This window comes from Oncorhynchus keta, chromosome 1 (assembly GCF_023373465.1).
Source record: "Oncorhynchus keta strain PuntledgeMale-10-30-2019 chromosome 1, Oket_V2, whole genome shotgun sequence".
NCBI classification, from domain to species: Eukaryota; Metazoa; Chordata; class Actinopteri; order Salmoniformes; family Salmonidae; genus Oncorhynchus; species Oncorhynchus keta.
In genome coordinates this window covers 97,682,143-97,695,643 of record NC_068421.1, presented here as the reverse complement: position 1 = coordinate 97,695,643, position 13,501 = coordinate 97,682,143, and the positions used below count along the sequence as shown (strand labels likewise).

Sequence of the window (13,501 nt, the reverse complement as noted above, 5' to 3'; positions counted from 1 at the left end):
CAGAGATACAGGCAGACAGAAACAGAAAGACAGAGATACAGGCAGACAGAAACAGGCAGACAGATACAGGCAGACAGAAACAGGCAGACAGAAACAGGCAAACAGAAACAGGCAGACAGAGATACAGGCAGACAGAAACAGGCAGACAGAAACAGGCAGACAGATGCAGGCAGACAGAGATACAGGCAGGCAGATATACAGGCAGACAGAGATACAGGCAGACAGAAGCAGGCAGACAGAAGCAGGCAGACAGAGATACAGGCAGACAGAAACACGCAAACAGAAACAGGCAGACAGAGATACAGGCAGACAGAAACAGGCAGACAGAAGCAGGCAGACAGAGATACAGGCAGGCAGATATACAGGCAGACAGAGATACAGGCAGACAGAAGCAGGCAGACAGAAGCAGGCAGACAGATATACAGGCAGGCAGATATACAGGCAGACAGACATACAGGCAGACAGAGATACAGGCAGACAGACATACAGGCAGACAGACATACAGGCAGACAGAGATACAGGCAGACAGAGATACAGGCAGATATACAGGCAGACAGAGAACAGGCAGACAGAGAACAGGCAGACAGAAAACAGGCAGACAGAGATACAGGCAGACATTGATACAGGCAGACAGAAACAGAAAGACAGACATACAGGCAGACAGAAACAGAAAGACAGACATACAGGCAGACAGAAACAGGCAGACAGAAACAAGCAGATAGAAACAGGCAGACAAAGTCCAGGCAGACAGTGATACAGGCAGACAGAAACAGAAAGACAGACATACAGGCAGACAGAGATACAGGCAGACAGAAACAGGCAGACAGAAACAGGCAGACAGAGATACAGGCAGACAGAGATCCAGGCAGACAGTGATACAGGCAGACAGAAACAGAAAGATAGACATACAGGCAGACAGAAACAGAAAGACAGAGATACAGGCAGACAGAAACAGAAAGACAGAGATACAGGCAGACAGAGATACAGACAGACAGAAACAGAAATATAGACATACAGGCAGACAGAGATACAGGCAGACAGAGATACAGGCAGACAGAAACAGAAAGACAGACATACAGGCAGACAGAAACAGAAAGACAGACATACAGGCAGACAGAGATACAGGCAGACAGAAACAGAAAGACAGACATATAGGCAGACAGAGATACAGGCAGACAAAAACAGAAAGACAGAGATACAGGCAGACAGAAACAGGCAGACAGATACAGGCAGACAGAAACAGGCAGACAGAAACAGGCAAACAGAAACAGGCAGACAGAGATACAGGCAGACAGAAACAGGCAGACAGAAACAGGCAGACAGATGCAGGCAGACAGAGATACAGGCAGGCAGATATACAGGCAGACAGAGATACAGGCAGACAGAAGCAGGCAGACAAAAGCAGGCAGACAGAGATACAGGCAGACAGAAACAGGCAAACAGAAACAGGCAGACAGAGATACAGGCAGACAGAAACAGGCAGACAGAAGCAGGCAGACAGAGATACAGGCAGGCAGATATACAGGCAGACAGAGATACAGGCAGACAGAAGCAGGCAGACAGAAGCAGGCAGACAGAGATACAGGCAGGCAGATATACAGGCAGACAGAGATACAGGCAGACAGAAACAGAAAGACACAGAGAAACACGTCAAGAGGCTCTGCCATAGATCCTAAGTCCACGTCCCAACAGGAACCCTATTGCCTCAACTGGCACCCTGTTGCCTACATAGTGCACTACTTTGGACCAGGGCCCTCGTCAAAAGCGTTTTACTGTATAGAGAATAGATTGCCATTTGGCACGCCCTCCTTTCCAGTAAAAGTCTTTGCTGTTTGGCTTTTTTCAGGAGACAGGATGCTCTGTGTCTTAACTGTCTAAACACTAGAGATGATGTCCATTACATTAGGCTTCCTCTGGATGCCCCTCTCTCTCTCTCTCTCTCTCTCTCTGTTTATCTACCTCTCTCTGTCTCTCTGTCTCTCTGTCTCTCTCTCTATGTGTCTCTCTCTATGTGTCTCTCTCTGTTTATCTCTCTCTCTCTCTCTCTCTCTCTCTCTCTCTCTCTCTCTCTCTCTCATAGAAAGGAAATGTAGTGTCTGTTTTCTGGTATCTGTGTCAGTGTGTTTCAGTTGGTCCCGGGAGGGTTCACAGTCCGTAGTCTTCTAATGTGCCTGAGGGCAGGTAGCACCACTACACAGCATCACTGCAGCACATCCATTACCATGCGTCTTTCCTCCCCAATTAAGGTGCCACCAACCTCCTCTGCACTGTAGGGAATGAACGCCAACACACACACACACACACACACACACACACACACACACACACACACACACACACACACACACACACACACACACACACACACACACACACACACACACACACACACACACACACAGCTCATTCTTACACATGACACCAATAGCCAAAATATAATTGCCACACATTTGATGACAAGGTATTTGAGATAATTAGGCTGATATACCTTGAAGTCAATATAATACCTTACATTTGCTGTGGATACACTTTGCTGTGATAGGGGTTTTCTCAACCCACTGTGATTGTTTTCACAGGGACACTGGGACACTCAGCTGCTGACGGCAATGTAAAGGATGCCAAGTCAGCGGAATTGTTAGGAAACCCGCTCAATTCGATGCAACCTTTTTTTAATCATTGTTTTGGGGCAAATAAACCTGCGCCTAAAATAGACGATCGTCTACTCCCCCCGTCAACTCTCCAGTCTCTCCATTCTCCCACCTAAGTGGTATTGAGCGTGTACACGCAGAGGTGATGTCCCTCAACTTTAATTCAAAATATATTTTTTTCCAGTTTTGAGTTAATAAAAAGTCTAAGTACAGCGGAGGAACAGCCAACTCTCTCCTACGCACCAGAACTGTGGTAAGCCGATGTAGCAAGCTACCTTCCAATGGTTGTGCAGAAAAGCGTTGCAGTGCTGCTGTACTGTAGGCTACACCACTGAGATATAGTTGGATGTAGAGGCACCGGAGGAGAAACAAAGTGTTGGTCCGCTAAACGACGGAATAGTCATTACGGGGCGCAGACAGACACGCGTAGTAGCTACGACGGGGGGGACTTCACAGGCGTATCGATGGAGGCGTTACACTAGGCTAAAACAGCATCGCATGTTTGATAACACATTTACTAATTAGAAATATGAAGGAGATAAGATTAGAGAAGTGTATCAGGATGCGGAGGGTTTGTTCTATAATGTGAGTTCATTTGTGAGCCGTAGAAGAGGAGAGGACAATAGATTGCGAGGTCCGTGCAGTAGACTATAGGCCATCCAGGATAGAATAGATTCCTCAGGAAGAATCCACTCTTTCGAGCTGCAGTAGTCTACAGACTGTCAACCTTGCGGGATTTGCCTTCCAGTACACATGGAATACTGTGTTTATCAATAACGCATCCACAACGATACAGGTATATAGATTCATTTATTGTGACATTAATTGAAATTGTTTTATTTTTTTCTCCTCCACTCTCTGTAATTGAATCCACCTTACTTTAATGTATTGTAATGCAGTTGCTGAAATTTGAGGGGAATCTCTAAAAGGATTCAAACAAAGGGCTTTTTGAACAATGGTATGACCGCAAATATGGTTTTCATATATATTAGCTAATTGTCATGGATAATTCCCATAGATTGCATAGTTTTTCATATATATTAGCTAATTGCCATGTATAAATCCCATAAGATTGCATAGTTGTTCATATATTTTAGCTAATTGTCATGTATAAATCCCATAGATTGCATAGTTTTTCATATATATTAGCTAATTGCCATGTATAAATCCCATAGATTGCATAGTTTTTCATATATATTAGCTAATTGCCATGTATAAATCCCATAGATTGCATAGTTTTTCATATATATTAGCTAATTGCCATGTATAAATCCCATAGATTGCATAGTTTTTCATATATATTAGCTAATTGCCATGTATAAATCCCATAGATTGCATAGTTTTTCATATATATTAGCTAATTGCCATGTATAAATCCCATAGATTGCATAGTTTTTCATATATATTAGCTAATTGCCATGTATAATTCCCATAGATTGCATAGTTTTTCATATATATGAGCTAATTGTCATGTATAATTCCCCATAGATTGAATAGTCTAGTATCCCACTAACCTACTGTTTGGCTATAGGAGGCAAGCTCTAATGACATAATGGCAAGCTATAGTGCTTTAATTTAACATGCATCCGCCAATGCAGGAGTTTTGATTGGAAGTGATGTTACGATGAGCAGAAATACAATGTCAGCATAATGGCAGCACTAATAACCTACACCTCAGTGCTGCTAGTAGCATAACAGTAAAACATAATAATAACTAGATGGTCGTTTTCCGTAAAGAAACATTGTGTGACTTGCTTCAGCTCTTGTAAGTATTTTGTTTTTGTGGCAGTTGGGATAGGAAAGTGTCTCGAGCTTTAACGGTTCAAGAGTTACTGTCGGTGGGTTATTTTATATGAATTTAGCGAGTTCTTTTATGCACATTTATTCAAATGTCTATAGTTATGGTTGATAAATATTCTAAATCAATATTGACTGAATGTTTTAAAGTTGGTCTTGTAGCTTAATTGACCAAGGAGCAGGAGCATTTTGATTTGTTCCTATGGGTCTCATTTAAACCCATGTTCATTTAATTAAGCAAACAGTTTTGTCTAACTTGGTCAGATTTTCCGTTTAAAAAAGTTTTGGGGAAAATTGTTAATGCGTTAACTAAAACAGCTGTATCGTTAGATTGATAGCAGATATTTTTGTTCCGATTCCAGATTTGAATAACAGAAAAATAGACAAAGTACACTAACTTTTTCTCTGACTTGTTGGGAAAGGGGTCCAAATGTCATTTTTTAATATATATATATATTAAAACGTTAGAGGAAATGTCATTGATGCAGTTGGTAAAACAGCTGTATAATTTGATCGGTATGAGATATTTTTGTTCCAATTTCAGCTTTAAATAGCAGAGAAGTAGAGTAAGATTTCCAACAATATATCTTTGTGTCTAACTTGTTGGGAATGTGATATCTTTGTGTCTAACTTGTTGGGAATGTGATATCTTTGTGTCTAACTTGTTGGGAATGTGATATCTTTGTGTCTAACTTGTTGGGAATGTGATATCTTTGTGTCTAACTTGTTGGGAATGTGATATCTTTGTGTCTAACTTGTTGGGAATGTGATATCTTTGTGTCTAACTTGTTGGGAATGTGATATCTTTGTGTCTAACTTGTTGGGAATGTGATATCTTTGTGTCTAACTTGTTGGGAATGTGATATCTTTGTGTCTAACTTGTTGGGAATGTGATCTTTGTGTTTAACTTGTTGGGAATGTGATATCTTTGTGTCTAACTTGTTGGGAATGTGATATCTTTAAGGAATACCTAGGATAGGATAAGTAATCCTCCTCACCCCCCTTTAAGATTTAGATGCACTATTGTAAAGTGACTATTCTACTGGATGCCATAAGGTGAATGCACCAATTTGTAAGTCACTCTGGATAAGAGCGTCTGCTAAATGACTTAAATGTAAATGTTAAATGTTTGTCTAACTTGTTGGGAATGTGATATCTTTGTGTCTAACTTGTTGGGAATGTGATATCTTTGTGTCTAACTTGTTGGGAATGTGATATCTTTGTGTCTAACTTGTTGGGAATGTGATATCTTTGTGTCTAACTTGTTGGGAATGTGATATCTTTGTGTCTAACTTGTTGGGAATGTGATATCTTTGTGTCTAACTTGTTGGGAATGTGATATCTTTGTGTCTAACTTGTTGGGAATGTGATATCTTTGTTTCTAACTTGTTGGGAATGTGATATCTTTGTTTCTAACTTGTTGGGAATGTGATATCTTTGTGTCTAACTTGTTGGGAATGTGATATCTTTGTGTCTAACTTGTTGGGAATGTGATATCTTTGTGTCTAACTTGTTGGGAATGTGATATCTTTGTGTCTAACTTGTTGGGAATGTGATATCTTTGTGTCTAACTTGTTGGGAATGTGATATCTTTGTGTCTAACTTGTTGGGAATGTGATATCTTTGTGTCTAACTTGTTGGGAATGTGATATCTTTGTGTCTAACTTGTTGGGAATGTGATATCTTTGTGTCTAACTTGTTGGGAATGTGATATCTTTGTGTCTAACTTGTTGGGAATGTGATATCTTTGTGTCTAACTTGTTGGGAATGTGATATCTTTGTGTCTAACTTGTTGGGAATGTGATATCTTTGTGTCTAACTTGTTGGGAATGTGATATCTTTGTGTCTAACTTGTTGGGAATGTGATATCTTTGTGTCTAACTTGTGGTCTGATTTGTGTTTGAAAGTTGCATTTACAATGAATGGAATGTTGGGAGTCATGATGTCACAATGGAAGCTTTTACAATCGCTTGTAACGGTTTTCTTCCTGGGAAGAAGAGGAGGACCAAAATGCAGCGCGGTTAGAGATCATGATGTTTAACTAGTGAAACTAAACATGAACACAATTATAAATTAACAAACATGGCAGAACCGAAACAGTCCTATGGTGGTTAAAATAATTTATTTACAATCAATACCATTCACACTTTACAAAATCATATCTCTCATTCATTCTTAATTCATTCTATTTACAAAAATATCAAACAAAAACAAACCTCAGGGGAGCATCGTCCCTCCCCGTCATACCTAACCAATACCTAACCCTTTCCCTATCTCCCCTTCCCTAATCTATCCCCTTACCAAACTCACTCTAACACTCCCAGCCCTAAACCCCTTTCCACCTCTCCCGTGCCGCATGCTTCCCCCTTCCTCTCCTCCCTCTTCATCCTCCCCCTCAAATCACCTTCCACCCTTCTCACTATCCCTTCCACCCCCCAATCTCTCCCTGTCTTGACTAAATTCTTCCTGGCTTCCCACAGTCCCTTTTTAAAGAGACTCATGAGAAGCCAGAGCAGAAACCTGTCCCTATCCGTTCCCTTTGCTCTCCCTACGCCTCTCTCTAGCCTAGCCCATGTCAAAACAAAATCACTCCTAACCACACCTAGCATCACCCGTGCCCTAGCCCAGACTAGTCCAGCGAACACAAAGACAGGAAACAATCACCCACAAAAAAAACCCCCAAAGCAAATGGCTGCCTAAATATGGTTCCCAATCAGAGACAACGATAGACAGCTGCCTCTAATTGAGAACCAATCTGGGCAACCATAGACATACAATATACCTAGAAAGGACACACAGCCCCGTAAACTTTCAAAACCCCTAGACAGGACCAAACATAAAACCCCTAGACAGGACCAAACATAAATCCCCCATGTCACACCCTGACCTAACCAAGATAATAAAGAAAACAAAGATAACTAAGGTCAGGGCGTGACAATGCTGAAGAAATCCCATTGAAAGTGGATGACGTTTAATAAGTATAGTAAAAATGTAATTGTTTAAAAATTATAAATAGTATTTAAAAAAAAAAAATGTATTCAAGCAAGTTATTCCAGACCGGTCTGCACGCTTTAATGTTCGAATGGTATTTCTAGCTTAAATGGTGTAAGAGGAGTAACATTGTAAAGGATGATCACTTTAGTCTGAAATAAGGGGTCCAATATTTCTTGTGGCATCTGCCACAAGCCACACTAATAAAACCATGTGTTTTTGTAACTGTAATAATAATAATTTCTTTATTTAACGGTTGCCATTTACGCATTCCACTGAATTCATGTTCCAGCTTGTGTAGGCTGATAACGTCACGACTTTTCATAAAGCAACACAGGATCTGCATGAGTTGTCTTCCCACCTTTCTGCTCCTCTGATATCCTTGGATGCTCTGTGTGTTTTCAGGCCCTGGGTGACGGGATGCGCTGTGTGTTTTCAGGCCTGGGTGACGGGATGCGCTGTGTGTTTTCAGGCCTGGGTGACGGGATGCGCTGTGTGTTTTCAGGCCCTGGGTGACGGGATGCGCTGTGTGTTTTCAGACCCTGGGTGACGGGATGCGCTGTGTGTTCTCAGGCCCTGGGTGACGGGATGCGCTGTGTGTTTTCAGGCCCGGGTGACGGGATGCGCTGTGTGTTTTCAGGCCTGGGTGACGGGATGCGCTGTGTGTTTTCAGGCCTGGGTGACGGGATGCTCTGTGTGTTTTCAGGCCTGGGTGACGGGATGCTCTGTGTGTTTTCAGGCCTGGGTGACGGGATGCGCTGTGTGTTTTCAGGCCCTGGGTGACGGGATGCGCTGTGTGTTTTCAGACCCGGGTGACGGGATGCGCTGTGTGTTTTCAGGCCTGGGTGACGGGATGCGCTGTGTGTTTTCAGGCCTGGGTGACGGGATGCGCTGTGTGTTTTCAGGCCTGGGTGACGGGATGCGCTGTGTGTTTTCAGGCCTGGGTGACGGGATGCGCTGTGTGTTTTCAGGCCTGGGTGACGGGATGCGCTGTGTGTTTTCAGGCGTGGGTGACGGGATGCGCTGTGTGTTTTCAGGCCTGGGTGACGGGATGCGCTGTGTGTTTTCAGGCCCTGGGTGACGGGATGCGCTGTGTGTTTTCAGGCCCTGGGTGACGGGATGCGCTGTGTGTTTTCAGGCCTGGGTGACGGGATGCGCTGTGTGTTTTCAGGCCCTGGGTGACGGGATGCGCTGTGTGTTTTCAGGCCCTGGGTGACGGGATGCGCTGTGTGTTTTCAGGCCCTGGGTGACGGGATGCGCTGTGTGTTTTCAGGCCTGGGTGACGGGATGCGCTGTGTGTTTTCAGGCCTGGGTGACGGGATGCGCTGTGTGTTTTCAGGCCCTGGGTGACGGGATGCGCTGTGTGTTTTCAGGCCCTGGGTGACGGGATGCGCTGTGTGTTTTCAGGCCTGGGTGACGGGATGCGCTGTGTGTTCTCAGGCCCTGGGTGACGGGATGCGCTGTGTGTTTTCAGGCCTGGGTGACGGGATGCGCTGTGTGTTTTCAGGCCCTGGGTGACGGGATGCGCTGTGTGTTTTCAGGCCCTGGGTGACGGGATGCGCTGTGTGTTTTCAGGCCTGGGTGACGGGATGCGCTGTGTGTTTTCAGGCCCTGGGTGACGGGATGCGCTGTGTGTTTTCAGGCCCTGGGTGACGGGATGCGCTGTGTGTTCTCAGGCCCTGGGTGACGGGATGCGCTGTGTGTTCTCAGGCCCTGGGTGACGGGATGCGCTGTGTGTTTTCAGGCCCTGGGTGACGGGATGCGCTGTGTGTTTTCAGGCCCTGGGTGACGGGATGCGCTGTGTGTTTTCAGGCCCTGGGTGACGGGATGCGCTGTGTGTTTTCAGGCCCTGGGTGACGGGATGCGCTGTGTGTTTTCAGGCCTGGGTGACGGGATGCGTTGCGGCTGTGCTATGTCCAAAGTCTGGGTCTTCGTCTTGCTAGTGAGCGTCACCTGCCGTCTGAGGTAAGCCGCTCACGTTCACAGCATATCTTTTCATGTTATGGATGTTGCTATATAGAGGTATTTTATTTTATTTTGAAATACTTTAAAATTATATTGATCTATTTCAATTGGGTAGCCAATGCTGGCCATTTCTCTTCCAGTTATATTAGATTTTGTATGTAAAGCCATGCAAAACATAACTGTTAAGGTTTCTTGATATTGGTATAGAGCCACTGATGCTGTGTAATTTTGTTATGAAATACTCAAAGTAATTGGCTAATCTATTTGAATTTTGCATCCAATCCTGCCCATCTCCCTTCACTTTGATTTCATTAGTGTAATGTTAAGAAGGGAAGTGTAGCCTATAACACTTCCTGTCCCTTATTCTATAATACTTCCTGTCCCTTATTCTATAACTAGTCCTGTCCCTTATTCTATAACTAGTCCTGTACTTTATTCTATAACTAGTCCTGTCGCTTATTCTATAACTAGTCCTGTACTTTATTCTATAACTAGTCCTGTCCCTTATTCTATAACCAGTCCTGTCTCTTATTCTATAACTAGTCCTGTACTTTATTATATAACTAGACCTGTACTTTATTCTATAACTAGTCCTGTCTCTTATTCTATAACTAGTCCTGTCTCTTATTCTATAACTAGTCCTGTCTCTTATTCTATAACTAGTCCTGTCTCTTATTCTATAACTAGTCCTGTCTCTTATTCTATAACTAGTCCTGTCTCTTATTCTATAACTAGTCCTGTCCCTTATTCTATAACTAGTCCTGTACTTTATTCTATAACTAGTCCTGTCTCTTATTCTATAACTAGTCCTGTCTCTTATTCTATAACTAGTCCTGTCTCTTATTCTATAACTAGTCCTGTCTCTTATTCTATAACTAGTCATGTCTCTTATTCTATAACTAGTCCTGTCTCTTATTCTATAACTAGTCCTGTCTCTTATTCTATAACTAGTCCTGTCTCTTATTCTATAACTAGTCCTGTCCCTTATTCTATAACTAGTCCTGTAATTTATTCTAAAACTAGTCCTGTCTCTTATTCTATAACTAGTCCTGTCTCTTATTCTATAACTAGTCCTGTCTCTTATTCTATAACTAGTTCTGTCCCTTATTCTATAACTAGTCCTGTCTCTTATTCTATAACTAGTCCTGTCTCTTATTCTATAACTAGTCCTGTCTCTTATTCTATAACTAGTCCTGTCTCTTATTCTATAACTAGTCCTGTCTCTTATTCTATAACTAGTCCTGTCTCTTATTCTATAACTAGTCCTGTCTCTTATTCTATAACTAGTCCTGTCTCTTATTCTATAACTAGTCCTGTCCCTTATTCTATAACTAGTATTGTCCCTTATTCTATAACTAGTCCTGTCTCTTATTCTATAACTAGTCCCTTATTCTATAACTAGTCCTGTCTCTTATTCTATAACTAGTCCTGTCTCTTAATCTATAACTAGTCCTGTCTCTTATTCTATAACTAGTCCTGTCTCTTATTCTATAACTAGTCCTGTCTCTTATTCTATAACTAGTCCTGTCGCTTATTCTATAACTAGTCCTGTACTTTATTCTATAACTAGTCCTGTCCCTTATTCTATAACCAGTCCTGTCCCTTATTCTATAACTAGTCCTGTACTTTATTATATAACTAGACCTGTCCTTTATTCTATAACTAGTCCTGTCTCTTATTCTATAACTAGTCCTGTCTCTTATTCTATAACTAGTCCTGTCTCTTATTCTATAACTAGTCCTGTCCCTTATTCTATAACTAGTCCTGTCTCTTATTCTATAACTAGTCCTGTCTCTTATTCTATAACTAGTCCTGTCCCTTATTCTATAACTAGTCCTGTAATTTATTCTAAAACTAGTCCTGTCTCTTATTCTATAACTAGTCCTGTCTCTTATTCTATAACTAGTCCTGTCTCTTATTCTATAACTAGTCCTGTCCCTTATTCTATAACTAGTCCTGTACTTTATTCTATAACTAGTCCTGTCTCTTATTCTATAACTAGTCCTGTCTCTTATTCTATAACTAGTCCTGTCCCTTATTCTATAACTAGTCCTGTCCCTTATTCTATAACCAGCCCTGTCCCTTATTCTATAATTAGTCCTGTACTTTATTCTATAACTAGTCCTGTACTTTATTCTATAACTAGTCCTGTCCCTTATTCTATAACCAGTCCTGTCCCTTATTCTATAACTAGTCCTGTACTTTATTATATAACTAGACCTGTCCCTTATTCTGTAACTAGTCCTGTCTCTTATTCCATAACTAGTCCTGTCTCTTATTCTATAACTAGTCCTGTCCCTTATTCTATAACTAGTCCTGTCTCTTATTCTATAACTAGTCCTGTACTTTATTCTAAAACTAGTCCTGTCTCTTATTCTATAACTAGTCCTGTCTCTTATTCTATAACTAGTCCTGTCCTTTATTCTATAACTAGTCCTGTCTCTTATTCTATAACTAGTCCTGTCTCTTATTCTATAACTAGTCCTGTCTCTTATTCTATAACTAGTCCTGTACTTTATTCTATAACTAGTCCTGTACTTTATTCTATAACTAGTCCTGTGTCTTATTCTATAACTAGTCCTGTCTCTTATTCTATAACTAGTCCTGTACTTTATTCTAAAACTAGTCCTGTCTCTTATTCTATAACTAGTCATGTCCCTTATTCTATAACTAGTCCTGTACTTTATTCTATAACTAGTCCTGTCTCTTATTCTATAACTAGTCCTGTACTTTATTCTATAACTAACTCCTGTTCCACCTGCAGACTCGTACCCAGTCAACTAGTCTGTAACTGTACTGTCCTGTTCCACCTGCAGACTCGTACCCAGTCAACTAGTCTGTAACCATACTGTCCAGTTCCCCCCTACAGCCTTTCCCAGACCCCAGCAGTAACCATACTGTCCTGTTCCCCCTACAGCCTTTCCCAGACCCCAGCAGTAACCATACTGTCCAGTTCCCCCCTACAGCCTTTCCCAGACCCCAGCAGTAACCATACTGTCCAGTTCCCCCCTACAGCCTTTCCCAGACCCCAGCAGTAACCATACTGTCCAGTTCCCCCCTACAGCCTTTCCCAGACCCCAGCAGTAACCATACTGTCCTGTTCCCCCCTACAGCCTTTCCCAGACCCCAGCAGTAACCATACTGTCCTGTTCCCCCCTACAGCCTTTCCCAGACCCCAGCAGTAACCATACTGTCCTGTTCCCCCTACAGCCTTTCCCAGACCCCAGCAGTAACCATACTGTCCTGTTCCCCCTACAGCCTTTCCCAGACCCCAGCAGTAACCATACTGTCCTGTCCCCCTACAGCCTTTCCCAGACCCCAGCAGTAACCATACTGTCCTGTTCCCCCTACAGCCTTTCCCAGACCCCAGCAGTAACCATACTGTCCTGTCCCCCCTACAGCCTTTCCCAGACCCCAGCAGTAACCATACTGTCCTGTTCCCCCCTACAGCCTTTCCCAGACCCCAGCAGTAACCACACTGTCCTGTTCCCCCCTACAGCCTTTCCCAGACCCCAGCAGTAACCACAATGTCCTGTTCCCCCCTACAGCCTTTCCCAGACCCCAGCAGTAACCACTACAGAACCCCTAAAAGAGGCGGAGCTAAATGACAACATCACCATCTTTACCCGAATACTGGACAGACTGCTGGACGGCTATGACAACAGGCTACGTCCTGGTCTGGGAGGTAAGGACCCATCCAGACCCTCAAACGGCACCCTATTCCAGCCATAAACGGGACGTATCTGGTCTATAGTAGTGCACTATATAGGGAATAGGGCTCTGGTCTATAGTAGTGCACTATATAGGGAATAGGGCTCTGGTCTAAAGTAGTGCACTATATAGGGAATAGGGCTCTGGTCTATAGTAGTACACTATATAGGGAATAGGGTTCTGGTCTAAAGTAGTGCACTATATTGGGAATAGGGCTCTGGTCTATAGTTGTGCACTATATTGGGAATAGGGCTCTGGTCTATAGTAGTGCACTATAATAGGGAATAGGGTCTATAGTAGTGCACTATATAGGGAATAGGGGCCATTTAGGACACACACTTAAAACCTTTACCATGTAGCATACAGTATGGCCACTGACTGCATCCATA

General features: G+C 42.8%; 1 protein-coding gene across 2 annotated transcripts in view; it reads left to right on the top strand.

Annotated features, from left to right (window-relative positions):
* Positions 1-3,067: 3,067 nt before the first annotated feature.
* LOC118376134 (gamma-aminobutyric acid receptor subunit alpha-5-like) overlaps positions 3,068-13,501 on the top strand; it is a 98,715-nt gene continuing 88,281 nt past the window's right edge. Inside the window, exons 1-3 of one of the 2 annotated variants that reach the window (XM_052468188.1) lie at positions 3,068-3,444; positions 9,283-9,401; positions 12,950-13,086. In XM_052468188.1, coding sequence (XP_052324148.1) covers positions 9,298-9,401; positions 12,950-13,086 — 241 coding nt within the window. In that variant the 5' untranslated portion in view covers positions 3,068-3,444; positions 9,283-9,297. The remainder of the gene's footprint in view (positions 3,445-9,282; positions 9,402-12,949; positions 13,087-13,501) is intronic. The other variant, XM_052468199.1, reaches the window with a different exon arrangement.